Source organism: Solenopsis invicta, chromosome 1, assembly GCF_016802725.1.
Source record: "Solenopsis invicta isolate M01_SB chromosome 1, UNIL_Sinv_3.0, whole genome shotgun sequence".
Lineage (NCBI taxonomy): Eukaryota > Metazoa > Arthropoda > Insecta > Hymenoptera > Formicidae > Solenopsis > Solenopsis invicta.
In genome coordinates this window covers 24,331,636-24,354,835 of record NC_052664.1, presented here as the reverse complement: position 1 = coordinate 24,354,835, position 23,200 = coordinate 24,331,636, and the positions used below count along the sequence as shown (strand labels likewise).

At 39.0% G+C, this 23,200-nt stretch overlaps 1 protein-coding gene and 1 long non-coding RNA gene across 3 annotated transcripts in view; one reads left to right on the top strand and one right to left on the bottom strand.

The window, feature by feature from the left end:
* LOC105202092 overlaps nucleotides 1-23,200 on the top strand; it is a 110,536-nt gene that overhangs the window by 12,735 nt on the left and 74,601 nt on the right. The window lies entirely within an intron of this gene.
* The window catches only part of LOC105202090, a 152,938-nt gene continuing 130,956 nt past the window's right edge, over nucleotides 1,219-23,200 (bottom strand). Inside the window, exons 1-5 of one of the 2 annotated variants that reach the window (XM_011170477.3) lie at nucleotides 20,953-22,900; nucleotides 5,267-5,477; nucleotides 2,501-2,808; nucleotides 1,793-2,129; nucleotides 1,219-1,563 (exon numbers count right to left, since the gene is read on the bottom strand). In XM_011170477.3, coding sequence (XP_011168779.1) covers nucleotides 1,387-1,563; nucleotides 1,793-2,129; nucleotides 2,501-2,808; nucleotides 5,267-5,461 — 1,017 coding nt within the window. In that variant the 5' untranslated portion in view covers nucleotides 5,462-5,477; nucleotides 20,953-22,900 and the 3' untranslated portion in view covers nucleotides 1,219-1,386. Of the gene's footprint in view, nucleotides 1,564-1,792; nucleotides 2,130-2,500; nucleotides 2,809-5,266; nucleotides 5,478-20,952; nucleotides 22,901-23,200 lie in introns of those variants that run through there. The other variant, XM_011170476.3, reaches the window with a different exon arrangement.

Below are 23,200 nucleotides of genomic sequence, written 5' to 3'. Positions count from 1 at the left end.
TAATCCTGCTAATGAAGAAATTTATAATTTCTAAATAAATTGTTTGAAATATAAAGAAAAGAATCTCTATAGTGAAACAAGCTGTTGTATCTTTTTTGATCTGGTAAATTAAAAGTGTAAATATAACAAGTACCATTTAGTAGTAGAAAAATATCTTATTTTGATGTAATCGGGTATGTGCAGAGAAACGTGCGTCATGTCCAATATTTTCATGTTAACACTGAATCCTGTTGCTCAATGTTGTATACTTATTTATATATTTGTAATTTATCAATGTATATATTTAGGCCGCCTAGAATTTCTCTTGTACATATTTAGAATGTGGTAACACAAGTTACGTGTTTGCTTTTAATAAAAAAAAAAGTTTCCTTGAAATGTTTCCTTAAAAGTTCACGTGCAATTCACGGACGTATGTCACGTGTTTCGAGTTATGTTATAACCCTTAAGTACCACAATAAAATTAAATCTCAAATCATGCTGTTTTGAATCCTAGATTTTTTACTTTTTATACTTTTAATATATCAACGCATCTAATGCTGTTTAAAATTTTTTTAATTATAAAAAATAAATGAATTTCCCAAAACTTTCAACAGAGATGTAAATGGGTTAATAAGAGTCAGCAGCAATTATTCAGTAAATTGTAACGCAATTACGTTGAGTAAATTTAAATATTTTGGCTACAAAATTGTAACCACCTTCAGTAATATTAAAAATGATAGTGTAACGATCCATCGATGATTATACAATCGTACAAATATCCATAGAAACTGCCTCTAAATAAAATGTTTCAATAATGAGTTATTTTGTAAATTGCACAAATTATATAATTAAGATAGTATTGTCAATATGATCCGCACTTTCCAGAGTTGAAAATTAAATGATGCATTTACATCTGTTAAAATTTTTTATATTACATTTTGGATTAAAAAATGACGTAAGAATACTGTTCATAAATGCTTAATTGTGATAATCATATTGTAGAATCGGTTATAATTAATAAATATAGATAGAAATTACAAATATATATAAAATGTGTCATCAAATTTTTGCCATGATACTTAAGGGTTAATTATTTCTTCTCAGATAATAAATTCTTCCTAACTACGCTTTTTTATATAATAAAATCATATCACAAGTCTCGAATCATTTATCTTTGACCTAGGTGCATATAATTAACGTGAAGAAATACTACAGTAAATATCACAAGGAGCAATGATATTTCAATTAAATACCGTAGCAACTTTACTAAAGATAAAAGTCCATTTCTTAATCTTACAAGTAAAATTACAATTTCAGGCGTTACACGTTTAACAACAATCATTACACAATCGTTCATAAAATAATAATTTATATTTATACTTTCATATACGGGGATAGTAATTAAGCTCAAGCATATGACTGATCCAACGATATAGCTATTTTATTCCCTTTCTCGACCCAATTTCTAAGACGTCCTCTGAGTTCCTCGAGACTTTTCGATTTTGCCTTATTTATCCTCTTGTATTTCACATCTTTTGGCTTCGTCACGGACCTATGATTACTCATTACCCTATTGTACGTCACCTGAAAGTACAAATAGATTCCTTATAAAAAAAATCAATTCAATTATACACATGTGCCAACGTGAGCTTTAAAAATAAAGAAAAATGAAATTTGCATGTGTTCTTTAAATTAACATAAATTTTGCGTTATGTTTTTCTCTTAGGTTGCCTTAATTCAAATATTTCACAAATATTTTCTAGAAAATTGAATTCTCTTACACGCCAATAAGATTTCAAGTCAGTTCTTTTACCTGCGCCTGCTGGCTTTCATCTCTGGGCCTTTCGCTGGGCGAAGAATCCGTATCTTGAGCCAGCCTCTCGAAACTGCCGTAGAGATCCTGGAGCCTGCCTTTTCCGTTACCCAAGTTTTTCATTCTCTTATCTTCGTACTCGGAGTTCTCTGTCGACTCCGACGGATCCTGATTATTCTCGCTGTCACCATCCTCTTCTACGGAATACACGGTTTCCAGGATCTCCGGTCTTCTGAGGAATCCGTTGCACCGTCGCATCGACGAATACTTGTTCGATGGTTCCACCGCGTCGGATACGGAACGGATCACAGTTACATCGGTAATATTAGAACGAAATCTGTGGAGTACAATAAGAATATGTGTAGAACTAACTGTAAACGATCTATAATGCGTGGAAAAATTTGGGAGAAGATTTTATTTATAATTTCACGTATTTTATGATATATACATCAATATTTTGATATGCATGTTATGCATTTGCATGAATATTTTAATCTTCTTCTTTTTCTTTTTCCGATAGAACTTAGTTCTGTTATTAATTATTTTAATCATCTTGAAACATTTTCCGTGTTACAATACACAAACAATTTCAATAAAACTTTCCGAATTCTGTCGTGGAACATGAATTAAGGTGGTTTTAAAATAATGCTGCAACTTTTTCTCTTCGTTTCGTGGACGAGAGTTAATGCAAACTTATTTTATGCTCACCTGGGTGGGGCAGGATCGTCCGCGGTCTCCTCGAGCACCACGGCACTATCGCTGTCCCCGAGACTGTCCAATCTGTCCAGGGCGTCGCAGGGTGGCGAGTCCCTAGTGCTCGTGCTCCTCTCCGCCAATCTGCTCTGTAATTGCCGGATCACCCTTTGTTGTCGCAGAATAATAGATTCTCGCTGACTCAGACTAGCCTCGATCTCCTTCTGCTTCCTGCAGAGCCTAGACTCGAACAGCAGAAGCTGCGACGACAACGTCCGCAGCTGCTCGGCTTTCTCCCGCGTCAGTCGGGCCACCAGGTCCTCCTGCGAAACGTCATTCGGTGACATTCAACGCTCGATCGATCAATTTCCCATATTAATTCATACGTGCAATAAACTGCGGCTTTTCATTCGCGCGGTTAATTAATAACGGCACGAATTCGTGGCCGCGAGACCCGCCGGCGTTTCGCCATTTACTTGAGATATTAAGTAATTAATTAGCAAGGGATCTCTCACCGCGCTGTTATTATTAATATTTGCTTAGCGCTGCTAATTAATTTTCTCAGTTTACCATCCCGATCGAAATATACCGTTCAAACGGACTCACCAGCATGGCGTCGTAATTTTTTTCTCCTTTCTGTTATCTAATACCGGTTCGTGCGTATTTGCGCAAACATTTCTCGAGTCCACTTGCTAAGCGCGGAGTGCGTTACCGGTATCTACGTACGTTCCGCTTCTGCACGCGTCGATACGTGCGTGAAGCTAAGTGTTTGCACAAGTGTACGGTATACACACGCCGCCGTAGATACGTATCCGGCCAAACTGCTTTGGATGAGCATTGCTCGCGGCTTTTCCTTCCGTCCTCCCGCGTGGAGGATAAGTCCATTACTCTCGCTATTGTGTGCAACGCAAACGGTACCGCAAGACCAGATGTTACCGTTGTTGCGTGTCACGCACTTCGAGGATGCGGAAAATAATTGAGACGTTTCGCTGATAGGCGCGCCATGTGAACGACCAGTTAATGCTTTCAAAGGACAGATTTTGCGTTAGAAAGAGAAGTGAGAAGAAGTGCAGTTCTCTGGATGGAAGAATGCGAAAGATATACTTTCGATACCCGCTTTTTAGTTTGTTTTATTGTTCTCTCGCACGTGATGAGATATCAATCCATCTTGTCACTGTAATCGACGTTTCAGCCAATTAATTTAATAAATTTTACGTTTTACGTATTGTTAATTTAACCTGTTTTTTTCAAATTGTGGAGATTATTCTTGTTTATTTATTTTTTTAAATAACACACACGCGCGCGTTTTCAATTACTATTAAATAAATTATATGTTATTTGAAATTAAAAAAAGAATGAATTTTTAATTATCGCGTTTTTATTTTATAATAACGCCTAATGGAACATAATTGAAAATTCATATGATATCGCCACGCGTATTTTTGTAAAATAAAAAAATATATGTGAAATATAATTTTCCGTGATTGCAGAGAGAAAAGAGAAAAAGATGTTTTGTTTTACTGGCAATAAATATATTAAGTTAACATACACGGTATTGAATCTAAAAAAAAAACATGCGTTTTGTGTATCACAATTGTTTCTTTCTTTTTTTCCTATTCATATCTCTCACACACGTGCCTCTCTTTATTTTCACTGATTACGACAATAAAAAAAAATAAGTTTTTACGAAAAGAGGGGAGACGTACAGAAAATAATAGGTAATTATCCGAAATCAGAGAAACGCCCGTGTTATTCGAATTCCTTTTAAACCCGTTTGTGCACAGGCACATCACCAAAAATCGCCTTTTACTGCCGAAATGAATACGCCGCAACATTACTCCTCCCCGTTTGAATTCGACAAAAGTATACGGAAAAGTCGTTATTCACGATCGGCCGCCCCGCCAATATCTTTCCCGGCGCCGGCTAGTGCCGGATAGCCGGAGAAAGAGGATCATTTCGTAGCAATTATTCCCTCGCAGATTGCCGGCGAATTTAGTGGGAGAGTCCTTTTTTTTTCTCGCGAATCTACCCCGCTCACAAACCGCTCAGAACCGTCCGTAGTCACGCGAAGTCAGAACACGAAATCGTAGGATGTCACGAGACGCTCCCGGCTTATCCCGGAAATGCACGGAAATCTCTTTACGGCAAAGACTCGTGGCGGCAATACCGCGTTTTCCAGCTCGCCCGCTGGAATTTGTCTTTCCCATTGGCATCATGACGGATCTAACGGGTCCCAGAGAGAACGCCCAAGGCCAAAGACCGTATTTCACGACTGGACGAGAAAGAATTTGGAGTTTCAACAATATCCTTCGGAAAGGCTTTATCGCGAGACATGTATCAAGTACGAAAAAAAGAAAAAAAAAACAAAGGATATTTCTCGTGAAAGCTGAGCTTCGGTTAAGCTCTCGATTAACGAGGTATCCGATGAAACTTTGCTTTCTCCCCTCCCCCCAATCGCGCGCTCGATTTTAATTTAATGGATATCCCAATTACAGAGTACGTGTCTGCGCAAGTATAACGTTTATTTAAAACATCCACTCGTGCGCCTCGCAAAGCGACGAAAATATGTACCCACTCGCATCTAAATGGATCACCGTGTATCTAATATTTCACTGTCCGTAACATCGGTTCGTGGGCCGAGCGTGTTTTATGGTTTTCAGAGGTAATAGCTTTGATCGATCGTTCCGCGTTCCCCCGACCGATTTTCTCGTCGAAGACGAAGCGAGCGGCGAGTGGGATTGCCTTTGCATTTAGAAATCCTTCCTGGTAATTGAAACTTACCTGCAATTTAAGGGTCCTTCGCCAGGCGAGCATTTGGTGAGCTTGTGCCCGCTGTCTCGCTCTGAGTGCCGCTATGACCGACTTGGCTTCCTCCAATGACGTCACTTCCACCTCGTTACTGTCCTTCATCGACTCGCCCGACAAGTCACTGACTCGGCGGCCCTCGTCGATGGTAGCCAATATGCAGCTGTCCATCGACGTCTCGTCGAAGCTGCAAACAGAAAGTGCAGGCGCGATGAGCGACTTGTCATTCCACACCTGCATGACGTACGATCATTTCGGCCAAATTATTTTGGGATGTTAAAACGCCTTCGTATAAATTATCGCTCAAACGATCACACACTCGTCGACAATAATAGGGTAGAGAAACGCAATCACGTTAAAACAGAAATCGTGTTATTTAAATTTACTTGGATTTACTGTCTTAAAGTCATTTATTCTTTTTATTGACTTACATCTAATGACTTTTATTTTTGACTTACAGTTTCTACTTTTCTTTTTGTAAAAAAAAATTCCATTTTAATATTATTATAGTAACATTAACTTAATTGATAATCAATATTTGTGGAAACATTTTCCTATTAGAATTTCCGTTAAGGATATTAAGGTTGACTTTGAACGTGTTCTAAAGATACATGGCACTGAGAAAAAAATTTATTTGAACACTTGCAATGAATTATTTAATTACGGTACATAAATATTTATTCAATAAAAAAAAATGATAGTTGAATTACATTAGTGATTCTGATTTGTTTAGCAGTGTACTAAACAAATATTTATTTACATTTAATAAATATTTTCATCGTAAGTATTCAAACAAATGTTTATTTAAACTTTTAGTAATTTTTTTCTCTCAGTGCGGGATTGCACCATTTAAAATTTAGTTACAGTGTAGTCAAAACGGTAATTGCAGATCGCGTTCGGATGTATGTATAACAACGTATAATAATAATAATAGTACTAATAGAGCATTTTGAGAACGATTGAAAGGCTGGGGGGGACAATGCGTCTTTTCCAGGCGATCGCTCGTACACTTCGATAGGATATACCGCAAAGAGAAAAGCTTGGGGAAACTCGTTTCCTCCGGAGAGGAAAGACGACGCGATTTTCGCATTCGAAAACGAACCTGCGTGATTTAAGATTTGCTTGGCTATCTCTCGCGTTCGCGCTCTCCTTCATTTTCTCATCGGCACGGTAATGAATCATCCGACTGCACAACTGTATGAAACACAACACGAGCCATAGCGCACGATCGTGCGCGCGGTAACTGATTCTAATACCAAGAAACGCGATCGGCAAATAAATCAGCGATCCTGGGAACGATACAGCTCCGGTTTAATAAAGCTTGACGAACCGGTGCAGAGGCAATACCGCGTGAACGATATACACCGAATGTTATTATTTCTTATTTATATGTACAGCGTACAATGAAACGTAATGCAAAAACGATGCCTTTGTTGCGAGACAATGTCGGAACTGTCCTATTTCTTAGACCTAAAGATTTCGCGGAACCAACTGTTCTTCGACATACATATATTTTTCTTACTTTTCCCTAGATTGCTCTATATAATCTTTTACATACCCTCAAATATCGTCAGTTATACAGGTGTTCATTCTTCTTTCACGCGATTGGTAACGACTGTGTGTATGCGTGTGACTTATCGCGGCGCGGTCTGATTCATCGAGCGAAACATTGACGTCCGCAAATAAAAAGTATCCAACTGAATTACGTATATATATATACCTACGTTACAGCTGTTACGCGAGACCGGTATAAGTCCGCGGAGAATAGGACGTCACTAAAAATCGAAACTTGCACAGAAACTTCCACGCCGCCTTTGGCTGTCGCGAGAGAACGCTATAAAAACGGTCTGTGCCACATCGGGGCCTTCCCCTTCCTCCCCGTAATATCGATCACTATCCAGAAATTTACATCGCTGCATATATACCCGCCGCAATTCTGCGCGCAAGATGAACCGAATGCACGTAGCATGCGGCTGAAGAGGCCGTCGTGTCATATGGGCCAAGAACGTAAGCTCGTCTTCGATTAAAAGCAATCGAGCGGCTTCGAGCGCTCGCGGCAATGTCGACAGATTCGGATTATCTTCCCATCGATGGCTAACGGACCTCTTTTGGACTCGTTCGCTCGAGAAAGCGCCTCTTGTAAAATTCCGCAGCGAATACATAAACGCGGTAGTGATTCTCCATTGTATTCGTCGGAAACTCTTGCCACTGTGAATACAACTTCAGAAGCGAGACCTTAAAATGTCACATAAATGTTTGACCCTGCGCACAATGGAGGGATGTTAGATATCAGGAATAGAAATTAGAGTTTAACAATCAGTATAGCCTTGATAAGAACTACAGATAGACAATAAATTCCGTTTTGCAATGGCACATTTGCGTCTCATATTTTATTCATATATATATCCATTGTGCGTTACGTTTAACGATCATTGAGAAAACTGATTCTAAAACTCGAAATCTTGTTTCCCAATTCATACATCTAATATTCTACTATTATACGCAGGATTTTACGGTAGAACCTTTACAATTATTCCTCGCAACCTTTTTCATGACTTTTGAACATATCATGAGACAATTTATGTAATAAAAGATATGTGATTTTTAATGGAGGTTGCCCTCGCAATTGGAACAGCTTTTCCTAAATTTCTCAAATAGTTTCGTACGAAAATTGAAAGGATTTTCTTACAACTTACAATTCACTTAAAAAACAAAATTTTAAACGCATGATATTACAAAGCGCCTTTAACGTGAAGCTCCCGTCTCAAACGTTGCTTCATTTATAGTTTCGCTTTTAGTTTCAACTTCTGAGACTGTATTATGGTACGAGAAGAAGAAAATGCGCGTCTCTCGTCGTAAGCTACTCCACGACACACCTGGAGCTCCGCTGGAACTCGAACAGAGACAGTTGCGAGAGTTTCCTTGTTAAAGCCATTCCCGGTCGTTACGCATTCATTCCGATCGAACGGAGAGAAAACGGGGGGGAGGGGGGGGGGGAAGGGGGAAGGGGGAAGACAGCGAAACTGTTAATGCGCGTAATCTGCATAACGAGCGGAGTGAGGCTAAATCATTTAGGAATTTATATGCGATCTATTTAACGGCGACGACGCGTATTTGCGGAAAGCATTTTTCCGGTTTTTTCTCCCGCCCTCCCCCCTCTCTCTCTCCCTCTCTCTGGCCTCTACTAATTAAGCCCGGATAAATTATGCATGAGTCGTCCGGCTGAGTCATGCCGCGCCGTGAATTTGACGTTTTCCCTCTCGGAGGGCATCGATCGTAGGGGTAACCTGCGTGAGAGAGTCGGGGATCGAAGAACCCCCGCGGTGCGTACGATAGGAAAGACGCACGTTTCCGCCAGGTAACCCCGAGAGCGAAACCACCGCTGCGATATAAATGCGTTTCCGTCTCTCGCGAGTAAAAATACTGAAATAATAAAATAGCAAAATGCAATATCCGCGCGCGGCAACCTAAAGGATGACCGAGGGCTGCGCGAGATATTGCGATCGACACGAGCTACGGATATTATCGCGGTTATTACTCCGCGGTGTGTATTACGAGAAATTAATACGTAGAATTTAATTATCAATTATTATTTATTATTATTTATCGCTCGCGCGTGTAGTCGGATGCTTGTTATTAAAATACATGGGATTCATTGTCGGTTATTATTTCTAATTACGAAATATTGGGATCGTTGTTACAAAATTTATTGACGTCGGAATTATTTACCAACGGCCTGTTATTTATTATGGTTGATTATTACGGCTAGTTGAAGATTCATTAATGCATGAAAGTGACGATGCTCGAAAAGCTACGAATATATATGAACGTTTTATTTTATACTTTGCATTTATCGTTTAATTCCAGAGTGGCTTTGGGCTATTTAGTTTTCAACAGCGTAATATGGTAATTTCATGATAATTAGCCGCACCCGGAGAATTGTTAATTCATTGCAGCTTCTCCGAATGGACATTAGAATAATGTAATCGATTGATCAAATTGTAAAAATTCTTTCTTTCGAAAAGCTTCAAGAAATATCTTGAACCCTTTTTGTTTTTATCAAATCTGTGACGCTATTTTATCTGTTTTTATCTTTAGCATCGATATTTCAATAAACAACGCGAGAAATCACCGCCCTTTAATTAAACTCGTATAATTAATGATTAGAGAATTGCCGGAAAATCAAGACTCGTCGGTCTCAAACGTCGTAATAAGGTTCCCGAATAACGCACAAGATGGAATCGAAACGTGTATTTCCTACGAGCGACAATAGCAAAATGGAGCAAGCTCGCATAAGTATCAACCGCGATCTCTGTCACTGATGAATATGAGAGACCCGCTGCGCTTTGCTCTTCCCCGGAGGATTAATTCGAGTTGACCATTGTGCGGGACAGGTCTCGCGATACGTACGCGTCGGCCCCCGAGGGGTCCAAACATCTGAGGTGGGTCCTGGTAAATATTCCGCATGCGGTATTTCACATGCCGCGTACGTGGAGGTATATGTATCGATACATGCATACACCCATATCGATTGTGTGTTGCGGCCAGGTGGATATTGCGCGCGCGAATCCACACGCACGGCGCGTCCTGGAGCGAGAAGCGCGTACACACGCAGACGCACCGCAGAAATACCGGACGCTCCGGGAGCGCGAATAATGCTTGACAGGAATTACAGTCAGGTGGCGTCAAACGCGGAGAGTATCGTGAAACCGCATATTGCCGCTTAGGTCGCCGTCGAACTGCCGAACAGACGTGTCCGCAATTGATCAACCGATTCAATGATTTTTGGACAATATGTCCAAATAAATAAATGAAACCGATCTCCAAACACAGATCGCTCGCTTCCGATAACGAGACAAATGCAAAAGTTTAATGAAAAAAAAAAAAAAAAATGAAATTGCTCAAAAAAAGTATCGAGGAACGCGAACGCACGCGGTTAATGTGAAATCTGTTCAGAGTAAAATTAATAATCTCGAAAATATCTCTCGTCTGCACAACAAATATGTAATAATGTAACATTAAATATCTGCGTTTAAAAATTAACGTAATGCGCATAAATTGCGCCCGCAGTTGCGATTCGTTAAGTAGCGTAAAATATATTGTACATATATTTGAAAAAATTATGTAATATTATAATTACATTTTGTTGTGGTATATTTAATAAAATTGATTCTATTGTGTGTACGAGTATGTATGTGTGTGTGTGTGTGTGTGTGTTTGTGTGTGCAGTAATTGCCTTCGATAATTAATGAATGGTATGAGACGCGCATTACAACATGTTTTCTTTTAATTTGCTTTCATTTATTTCTAACTTACTGCCCCAATTATGATGCTTTATGATTAATTTACTCTCCTAATTGTGATATTTGATCACCTGAGTTTATGTCACGTGAATTTTTGTAAATCGAAGAACAAATGTATGCCGTTTGCACCATGATATATTAAACATGAATAGCGGATTGCTAACTTAACTCTGACTCAAATATTTGCACACACGAGTAGCAGATGCAGGTGTACGTTCGAAGACCGCTATCTTCGATTATTACTGTGTTAAAGCTGTAACGGGTGTTTTCGATAACGTTACGTTATGCCATCGGACGATATGCCTGCATTAACTCAGGAAGTTAATGCAGGCACATTTCGACCGATGAATATAGCGACCAAAAATATTCAGAGATTCCTACAATAAAACAAAGCATAATAATAGAATACATTACTAAATAAATAGTGAAATTAACAGACCGTGCAGTTTAAACGATTTTTATAATCTATTCCCGTATTCGCATTCGTGGAAGTACTTTTCCGTGTCGCAGAACGAAAAACTTTCGGAAAACTTGTGAAATAAACCGCCGGCCAAGTAATGAGCTTAAACGGGGATTAGTACGCTAATTAAGTTATATTCCATTCAAGTAATACCGACTCGTCTCTAGTAATACCTCTCTCGGGTTTGCGGGATCCTCTGGTGATTTATCTTCTCCATCCCTGGGTAATCTTCATTGAGATAACTTAGTTCTTTGGGGGAAGACTATACTCAATAACCATTAACTACCATCGAGATTTTGTAAATATTGGAGCGACATACCCGCGTTATCGAATACGTGACATCAAGCTAGATTTTCCTTTTGCGCCACTGTAAACTTTAGTGGATATCGGATATCGTAATAACTATCGTCTCTCGTTTTGCGTCAACGTGAGTAAACGTTAAAATTATCTTTTAAAATAATCTCGCTATATTTGCAACGTGAGTTCTCCCAATGAGTGTCTTTAATGTAAAATATACCGTCGACGTATTTACAGATTTATTAAATGAATGTCGAGCTGCAGAAGAGAACATGTAAAATTATATTATAAACAAAGCGTATGTTCTCTAATTCGATTCTTGTCTTTCTTAAATGTATTCCGCTTGAACAACTCGGAAAATTTGTTCCCAAGAGGACAATGGATCAATGATTTTTGATTCTGACTTATTACGAATTATAAAAGAGGGTCGATCATTCGAAGGCATAATTGGAGTAACGTGATATCCCGTGGGTAACAGGCAATTGTATGGAAATTTATTCAAATATTATTTTTCAAGATTTAATTAAAAATCATATTAAAGAAAAATTGAAATATTACTCCGCAATACATTGTGCATAATGCATAAAAATTAATAACATCAAATTTCATTAATCATACAATATAAATGTTTTTAATGCTTCAAATTATAATTACAAATAATTTAATTTAAAAAGACAATTTTATTTTCAAATAACGCAGGAATATCTTCGAAACTAGAACAGAAGAATTCGTTTTATTCTAGTTCGGAACATTTCCTCGTTCATGTGTCTTCTTACTCATGCGTAGAAAAAGTTCCAAGTATCGTAATGGTTCGCGTGTGAGACGATTTTATGGGTCCAAGAAAATTCGAGCGCCAGCTGATGTACTCTTAATAAATCTATGTAATAATTCAGCACGCCAGCGATCCCGCAGTAATACGCTGCAGACCTGTAATTCATACTTGCGATCAGGGAAATTGAATTTGCGCAGGGAACGACGAAGTTTGACAAAGAGACCTTCGTGAATTGCTACAATTCATAACCAGAGCTATCTGCCGATATCGTGGCCGACGACGTTACACAGTAAAATTTATTAGAATGACAGGTGGAGGCGAAGACGGCAGCTTGGCATGCAGCTTCAAAACTAGCATGTTGCGTTAAGGCGGTTGATCTTAGCCATAAAATTCTTGCTGTTTATCTTTTAGTTAAGCAGGTGCAATGTACATTTGGCATGCACCACGCAGGTGAATATTGTATTTTACACGTCTATATAATATATAGGGTGTGTTCCAGACTATTCATATATACCATATTTTCAAAATGAAGGGAAGTAATTTTTATTAGAAATCCTAAACATTTTTATAAGAAAATGGGATACGCTTTTATTAATCTTAAAATAATCTTAAAATAAATGCGATAAAAAAATAAACTTAAAGGTTAATGGAGGTATTAAAAAAAAAATGTTTGAGAGAAAAAGTTCTCATTGTTTCATGTATAATCTGCAATAAAAAGTATCAAGTTCTTCTCATTTTAAAAGGGATGTACGGTTGATTTATTTTATATACACGTACATCAGAATATATATATGTACTAAGGTGAATCCCAAGTATAAAAAATTGAAGGAGATATTCCTTATTTTAGGAAAAAAATTATAAAACTATAATATTCTACATTAATATTATTCAACTTTATAACTATAAAAAAAACAAATATATATATATATATATATATATATATCGATTTTTTGGAATAAGTATACTTTTTTATAAATAATGTATTATTAAATAAAGCCCACTTATACATTTATTGTTATAGCCATTATTATTTATTTATTATGTACGTGGCTTGCAACAGAGAATAACGATTATCAATGACGCTAACTTACCATAAGCTAAAATTGCACTTAAATAGCCAGAATTTCGTAAAGTTAAAATATTAATTATAGACAAAATAAAAAATAATTGTGATGTTTTATAATAAAATAGATCCTAAAAGATTTTGTATTTGTGATTAATAATTATTTTAAGAGTAAGTTGGAAAATAATGTTTAATTCCTTTATTTTTAATTTATTTTTAATTCGGGCCTTATTAAAAGCACAAGAATTTAATAAAGCTCAATGTCAGAGTTTAAAAAAATTTCTTTTTTGTTTATTACAAAATATTCTATATAGAAGATAATTTTATTTGGGTGAGTGATTGAAATAAACATTTTATTCTCATTTAGTGTAATTCCAATATCTTTGTAAATAGAATTTATATTTAAAAAAATAATAATAAGTTAGGTAAGCCTTATTCGGCTCAAGTACTTTACCAATAAAATATTTTTATATCCATCAAGATGTATGCATAGATAATCATAGTAAATTAAAATAAAAACAATTTATAAGATTATATAATATATTTATAAGATTTTTTTCTAAAATAATAATCTAGAGAATATTCCCTTTACACAAACACACACACGAAATTTTTTTCTTAGGAATCGCCTTATATATATGATATATCTTCTCGTTTTATGTATATTGTCATAAATTCGTTAGAAAATATCATCAACTTTATAAGAGAAAAGAAGAGAAAATTTTCAGCTTTAAAAGATCGTCGAAGAAATATTTTCGGACAGTTTTATATAATGCAAGCTTTTTTTTTAACAGTAATAACATTGATCTTGAATTCTTTTTACCTTACAATACCTGGGAGCAAGTAAATAACCAAACTCATTACAATCTCAACAGTAAAATAGCTTTCAGAAATATCCCTCCGTAAGAGGGAAGCGTTTCTCTACTGCAGAAGGGATTAGAGCGTAATATCATTCGTTATGATCCTTCAGAATGCATTCTGCTCTCGTTAGAAACGTAGAAAAATTTAAGCTGTAATAACGCCGATGAAGTACGCGCTCCGACTTCCGCTGCATTACGCGGCGTAGGTGGAACGGGGAACGGCGGCGGAGACATTGGCGAAGCCAAAAACCGTAACCTCGCGCATCGGCACATAAACCACAATTTCTCAAGGGTGAAATATAATTTCTCAGAAACCCGCTCGCTCTCCCCTCTTACTCCCCCCCAACCCCGTATGTCGTGAAAATAAGCAGCTGTCGCCTCGATATATGGCGTCGCCGCGTTGGTTTGCCCAAAATTGGCGTAATTCCGACCGCCCTATCGTCCGGAAACGATAGCATCTGCCGAATACGCTTGCGACCGTTAAGAGATTTTATAGGATAGATATGCCTGTATTGCAAGACACGCTGCATGATGACCGTACGTAGGACAGGATGTAAATTTGTCTTCGCGGAAAGTCAGCCATATATCACTGTCTTTGCCATCTATGTATCATTCCGCGACAATAATATGCGGTTGTACCCTTCGCCGTGACTCGATCATAAAACTCGTACGAACGTGTGAAAAGCTATATACATTTTACCAAGACTGATGACACCGAAGACATTATTTTTTTTTATCGATTATTAAAATATCGTTGCGATCCGACAGCGGCATATTCTTTTTTTTAAGGACGTCTTTCTACGCACGCATTTCTTGTACATTCTTAAAAAAAATAAGAATTTTGTTGTTTTTTTCTTTTTGTTACAATACAACCAAGTATCTTAGTAAACTGAACGACTCCAGGAAAATAATGCGCAGCAGACGTTGAGATAACGAAGAAATGTACCAGATCCGAAGTATAGTCATCTCAATAATGATTTTGAAGTGCACACAATATTACAACGTCAAAAGAACAGTCGCTTCCTCCACGACTGTAGTTAAATCATTAGTGCCGCGTGTTAATTAGGGAGTAAACACCAATGAGTTACAAGAGCCAATTCACCAATGTTGCCAGTAAGTCAGCTATGAGAGTAAATATCGTAAAGCGACGAGCCAAGCGGAAAACAGGAGGCATCCGTTCTAAAAATCGATACTGAAAGCTAATCAAAGCGAAACTGCATATTGAGATGGGATATTCCGAAGGAATATAATAAATAAAGAAATGTCTGTTTATAAAGTAAGCTGGTCCATAAAAAGCAACCTCGAAAAATATTCAAGAGTTATTCTTTTTAGATCATGAGACATTGTTACATGTTACTTCTTGACATTATACATTATGGGAACTTCCATGGATTAATATTATAAACAGAATTGATGGAAAAGTAAACGTAAACGACGTTTCACTCTGCTATAAGAATTAAATCGTCAATTTTGATCATTTGTCAAAGAGATCGTAGCAAAGAGCGCGCGTCTTTCATAGGCACCGTGTAGAAGACACAAGGATGAAGGCCTCGGCATTCGGCTAACACGTCCCGTAAGATTAAAGGGTGGAAATCTGGTATAAAGGATAAACCTCGTAAAGGGTAGAAATGTGGTCACCGCTGCGCGGCGTACCGAAGTGCATTTTAGCTTTAACGGATTCGCCCGCCGGAAACGACAAGTACGGTCCACTTACGGCCTGCTGTCTGGCCTGTGTAGACACCGCCGTTCACGTAGCCGTAAAGGTGCGTTTGCACTATGCGGGCTCTAACGAACGAATGAGACGATCTTGATTTAGGTACTGATTAACGATCGGCGCTCTTTGCATCAAACGCGCAAATCGCGGCAGAAAGGGGGGTGGGAGGGGGAGCTGGCGCCGTAAACTTAAAAGATTGTAAAAGCTGTAAAGCATTCGGAAAGCTCTGGGGAAATTGGGAGAAAGTCGAGGAACTCGCAAACTTCGCCTATATCGCAATTCTGATAGCGTTCGATCGAATTTATTCCATCGAACGCCATCAGAATCGCTCTACTCTTTTAGTTGTGCGATGTAAATATCGAAAATTACAACTTGTAATCTATAAGCATATAAGATAGGTATTTATTTATAGATATTGGAAAATCAATATTTTACATCAATACCCACGCGGAAAGAACAGCTTTGCATAGAGAATTTAATTGGATACAGAAATTTGAAAATAATTTCGTCAAACCGTCAAAATAATTATGTAAGACGTTCAATTTGATTGTTAAAATGTGAAAATGTCTTTTTGCAACAATGTTCATCATAATTATTTCGATGATCTAACCAAATTATTTTCAGATCTTACAATTAGTTAAATTTTTAGATACTTTATCTAATACCTTAACTGATTATTAAATTCAAATTATACAATTTATAATTTAATTATTTCAGAATTTAAAAATTTGTTTATTAAACGCGACACGATATAATGAAATAACTTGCGTTATAACCCTAACAGTACAAGATATCGTATGAATATTCTGAAATATTCTAGATATCGCACGAACATTCGTACAATATCGTGACATCGTATATTTATAAAATATCACAATATTCGCCAGATATCATGTGCTGTTAGGGAAAATATCAAATCAACTCGATGAGTCCTATTAAGTCTCACCAAAATTTATCTTTCAAATCCAAATCCAAATTCGAAATCAGCGATTACAAAAATTTCAAGAAAATTCTCGTTAACACAATTTTATTATAATTCGAAGAAATTGGAGTTTTGTTCCAGATTCGCATTTGATCGCGCTGCGCGAGGGATACGAAAGGAGAGTGCGGTCATCGCGACGACTTGACTTATCACGCGTGGCGACCGGGATCGAGCTCATATCCGGTTCCTGCCGTATGCGTTGCTTATTCACCTGCGTCACTTTTGCGAACGGTCACGTCGCATCCGGGCTTCACGCCCCGAGCCCTTCCAACCGTTAAATGAGCCGACAAACAATCGACGGCCCGCCCTAACCCGATGTTAACCCTTTTACAAATACCGCGCGATCGAACAGTAGCGTATGTACCTGCTTCGTATCTGCGAACGTTGGCTGAAACAATGGGACCAATACGATTGGCTTTTTGCCGGTACGGCCTATGGCGCGCGTTGTCCATTGTTTCGCTACACACACGCATTGTACGTGTGTGCGCGTGTATGTAGACGAGTACATGCACCCAATTTTGAAAAAGCTACGCAAAAAGCATCGTGTTCGCGATTTCTTTAAACTAGTCACGATGCTACAGGTTGAAACCTGTGTGAACGGATTTATGAGACCCAGCACAAAATGGTGGCGCGCGAATGACGTTTTACTGTATGGGAAAAGACCAAATTGTTCTTCCGTAATAAAATTTAATTTCTTTACCGCTGTATCCTTTTTACAATTCCGTAAAAAAAAAAGAAGGATATATAAATGTACATAATTGACAAAGAGATGTATATCAAACAATCACTTTTACAGACTTATTTTAGTCAATTAAAGGCACACAACTGTTATCTTGAATGTTGAAAGTAAACTGATGAAAGATATGTCACGAATTAGTTTATTCCCTTAAAAGAAAAGAAGAAAGGGAGGGGGAGGGCTAATTTTCGAAAAATAATAAAGAATAATCGATTTGGTCGGCGAACGAATCAACGAGATATTAGCAGGAACAGTAATTTGCAGGATAACACCAGAACATTGTTAACAAATCCTGTGATCCTATAGGAAGTGACCACACGGCGATCCACACAACGGCCAATTTTCATTACGATGGGGTAATACATTTCGGCTTGCCATTTAGGGTGTGTTCGAGTCTCGGCTAATTATACTCTGCTTGTGTACAATCAACAGAAATCAATAACACCTTGTCATAATATCGATCTGCGGTTGTGTACATGCACCTTCGGTGTAGGGTTTAGTCGAGATGATTGTGATACGGGAGATAAACGTGACGTCTCGCCTCGCCGTTAATAAAACGAACGGTCATTATCAAATCATTAAGATACAAATATAAATTTAATTGGATTCTGTAAAAAGCCACGCGATTCCGTTTCGCTGTTATCGCCATTTCCCACATCGCGCTCTCGCTTTCGCGATGGGCCGTGTTTGTCAATTCGCAGGACCTAATATCGGCTTCGTCAATTAATGTGCGATATGATAGATGATATTTCCCGCGTCGCGCCGATCAGTTTGATCACCGCGCGATCGCTCTTAACAGTTTACTAAATTAATTTGTCTAATTAATCGCCCTGTGCGTGCACGCTCGTCGTAATTAGCAGACTGCGCGAATTGCTGGCCGCCGGCGCGCGAGGCAAGAGCCCTGTGGATAATTTACCGAGTCATTTCGATGGCTCGTAGTACGTTTAATATGGACCGATGCCTGATTGCGAGGGGCATATTAACGAGTTATTAGGCAGAACGCGATAAAGGTGCGGCCTAACGTGCAAATTGCACGTTCGCGTGTCGCCGGTCAGTACTCACGTAAGTAGGAAGAAGATAAAAAGGAAGAGGAAAACCGATGCGCGCAGAAAAATTAATTACAATACGAAAACAAACGTGCGAACGAATTGATTTGTCGAAACGAAGCCTTCTCGTTGAATCATCGCGATACCGACGTGATTTCCGCCGAATCCGCTGATTAGCAGAGCGCGAGACCTCGCGCTGAGCTTTCGAGTTTCAAAAGCTTTCGCCTTCGAATTTTTCAATTTGCAACGAAACCCGAGTGTTTATGCGAAACACGTCTTGCATACAACCGGAAAGATCGCAGGAGGACTAGATATTTCCATTAGCTGCCTGGTATTTATTTGTTTATTTATCCGGAGATACCGCGCGCTTGCTTACAGAAGAAGTATAGTTTCGCACAAACAGAAGTAAACTTGCAACAACTGTCCGCTCTCTCTCTCTCTCTCTCTCTCTCTCTGTTCCTCCTCGCTTCCGTGTAATGGCGACACCCGGTTCTTTAGATTCTTCAACTGTAATCGCCTTATCTCGCGCCACCGACAATATCCCTTACGACTGCCCCGGACAGCAAGAAGAGTTAACTAACAAGGAGAGTTGGTGTAACTAGTTGTAGGAGAACACGTGACCGTTGTGCGAGCGTTGCTGGCGAAGCGCCCCGGCCTCTATCGCTGAACTAATCAGTGTTTAATTTGCGGTTCTGGATCCGTAATTATATCTGATGTGTAACTTCTTGCCAATTTGCGGGCAGAATCGGATTCGTCTGTTCTGGCGAGACGCGTGGCAGCAACAAATCCGAAGGACAAATTTGAAGGAGCAAGCAAATTAGTTTACTTGCCTCAACCTCGAGATCCAGCGTGTATCTTAACGAGACGTACGAACGTTTTATCGTCAATTTTACAATGACTATTCTGCCAATGTGATTACAAACTTCTCTCGCACTTAATTTATCTCGCGAATCCTCGAGATAAATGAGATTCAAGATGTACGAGCGATTTCGAATATCCGCGGAACCGAATTTCGCTTCAGCTCGTATCGACGGAAACGCGCCGTTAGTTACCGTTAAGGCGGACACTATTTTTTTTTTTGCGCCGATCAGAAATTAAACTCGCCGCATTCAATCTGGAAAATAAGAGCGTGTCGGCCGTTCATGCTGCCGTAGAAATTAAGCTCTCCGCACGCAACAATAACCACCGCGGCTCCCCGCGCACTGTCGTTTGTTCGCGAAACACACGCGAAAACGATCGGGCCGGACCACATACGGGGCTTTGCAATTATCGCGTCCTTTGTCGCACGCGCCATGGCGGACAAAGGAAGCGCGGAAGAAATATCGCTTCGAGCGGAGCGCGCGCGGCAACGGAAATTATGATGCTCGCTTTTGGCGATTGGCGAATTAACAGCAGCGGCGAGAGATGAGAGATAACATCATCCACCGGTGTTATATCCTCCTCAAAAAAAAGAGAGAGAGAGAACGAAAGAGCGAATGGCTCGCGTTTTTATTGAGCCGAGTGCCCGTAAGTTCCGAAGAGGATCGCTTGTCGATATCGCTCGACGATCGCAAAAAGGACACTCGCCCATTCGACGCGTCCACTACATATATCTCGAAAAAATAGTTATTTCCCGCACCGCAAGCAGTGATATTCTCGTTGCGCTTCTCATTTGATAAATGCTATTAATAATATCGGAATGACACGTGTGTTTCCTAACAGAACAGATTCATTACCGAGAGAATTTCCATCATTTTCCATTTTGCTTTGTGTACGAGAGAGGCTGGATCGGATTTTAGATCGAAATCTCGTGTTCATCGAGTCTCTCTTGTCATAATTTATTTAACAATTTGCCCGTGTACTTAATCTTCCGGTCAACAGCGGTCCGTTACTCCTAGCCGATGGTTGCTGAACTTTCTCTGCTTTCATCTGTAATCCGATTCAATCTCGGAGCCCATTTATCCAACCCTATATCGCGATCGTAATATGATTACGATACAGAATGTTCAGCCGGATGTGTTACACGCAGGCTATATTTATGGAATCTTGATCAGCGTGGGATCATTTTCTCTTTAGCACGGGAACGCCAAGACATTAACGCTTCATCAATTACAGCCAATAAATCGTTCTTCAAAATCGCATTTATTAATCGTCGCGGCGCGAACAGTATAATAAACAGTCTTATTGTTCGCTTAATTTCAAGTATATGGACTTCACTTCTCGGATTACTCCTTAATTTATGAGTAATTTACGATGAGTGCAAGCCGTCTAAAGCTCGGAGATTACAACAGGCATGAGGAAATATGGTGTCGAGACGCATTTAATCCGAGTGACATAAAGATTCCATCCACGAGGCTGGGGGGGGGGGAAGGAAAGCGAGTGCATCTCTAACGTATACGTGTGAATGCATGCGTAAAACGATTCGCGCGAGCGTACCGCGGGGGATTTACCTTCTTCTGTGCTCGTGTTAGCGGCGAGACGGTGGTGCGGCCTCGACATGATTTGTCGCACCCTGCGCGAACGAAAAAGCAGATTGACGCCTCGTCGCATTACAATTCTCTCCCTCCTCTTCCCTCCCTCCGTCGGGCTATGCTATATCCGCCGGGCATCGCACGACAGATAAAACATCATTTATTATCAGAGCACGTCGACCTCGACCTCACGGCGCCCTCCACGGCGCACGGCGGCGCGGCGGGAGGGTGCATCGACGATCGGGACGCGATCTTTCGCTCACAAAGGGCGCCCCGTGTGCGAGCATCTCCACCGAGAGAGCATTTCTCTCACGACGCGACGAAGACGGTCGCGCGCGATTCCTACGGGGAGAGAGTGAGAAAATTTGTCGCGGCAAAGGGCCCCGGAGTTCTTGGATTACGCGTCCGCGCATGACAGTGTGTGCACGAGCAATATTACACACGATCGCGAGGACAGACTCTAAATCAGCGGCGGATTTATGCACACTTGAATATGAAGCTCTAATGACATCCTCTTGTAACGAGTCTCCGAATGATCACTCGGGTACAATTCACTAGCGATATACGAGCTAAGAGCAACAGATTTTATTCGAAGAGAAACAAGATTTGCGTTAAAACGTTAAATCGCTGAAATATTATCAAAATCTATTTTCAAGATAAATATTCTACAAGTATAATTCGAATGAACGGTACATCGTGTTTCGCTGAAATAGAGCTCGCGTTTTGGCTTAACCGTTTTTAGATTTGTTCCCGACTGTTTCTGAATGTTTGTTCTTCTCGCTTTTTAATCGAGAGAGAGAGACACAGACGTGTTGTCTTAAGCGGACGGTGCCATCGTGGTTATACGCTTCACGGGTTTAAGCCTAAATCCACCGCTGAGCGGCAGTTGATGCGATTGCTGCCGCAGAAATGAAAAGCAAAGAGACAGGAATGAGGCTTGAAACGGGAGTAGATGAAAGGACAGATAACGAGAATTAAACATCGAGAGATTCCCGTGCCAAGTGCCGTTCGCTTTTACGGTCGTCAATCGATGACTCGCGCAGCCGCTCGCGCGCGAGCGGGAGCGACGCTCGCGACGCGCATACGATGATCCATATCCACGGCCTAGTGCCAATTAATCCCTTTTGTACGGCCGTTCTTTCATTCTCCGAACCCGTTTTTCACGTTCGACGGTTGCTTTATGCTCCCCTTGGAACGCGCGCGTCGGTGTTCGTCGAGAGGAATTCGGCGAGCGTGAGATGCACTTCTTTAACCCTCTGATGCACTTTCAACAGCAAATTTTCGTATCGAAAGCTTCTATAGCGACTCACTGTACTTTATGGTATTCAATTTTAATTATCAAATTAAATGATGTGAAACATGTGATTTTTAAATGAAGTGAAAATTATGCGTCAGAGAATCATTAAAATTGAAACGATTATTTTGGCAATCAGGGAAAACGTAACCAGGAATTAAATTTGAAATTAAATTCGCTTTTATGTTATGTCATTAATGTACTAAAAATCATTTCATACTAAAAAGATTATGAATTACTGCAAATAAATATGCACATGCGGAACATATCAATTGTTAAAAGTTCTTTGTGCAAATCTTTTCTCTTTTTTAAATTATAATTTATATCTATTTATAAAAAAAGTAAGAATTTTATTAATGTTGAAATTATGAATAAAAATATTCTTTATTTAATTTCAAGGGCACTTTGAACTTTCAACAAAATGTCAATTTAAAGGCACGTTAAAAATGTTCAATTTTAATTTAAATAACATTAAAGAATAAAATTTTATGGAGGGGGAGGGAGTATCAAGTTTGGATTAATTAAGTTTCGCACAATAAATTAAATAAAAGAATGTCACAAAAAACCCAAAATAAGTATACAAATATTTAACCCTCACCGTGCAAAGGGGGGGGGGGGTGTCATATTTGTCCAGACAATTTTTTAAATTATAAATATCTCGGTTTATATCTTTACAAAAATAAAATATTTAAACAAATGAATTTGTAAAATAATGTATAAAGCCTTCATTTAAAATAGTTAAGAAAGCTACATGAACTTTTAATATTTTCTGAATCACTTAATCCATTAAAAAAAAAAAAAAAAATCATGCTAGACATTAATAATCCCCCTTTATACTTAATGGGTGCCAAAGAAACAAGTTACACGATGAGAGTTAAATAAGCGATATTTTATTTTATTCTTTATATGTGCAAAATTACAAAGGTATGTGCA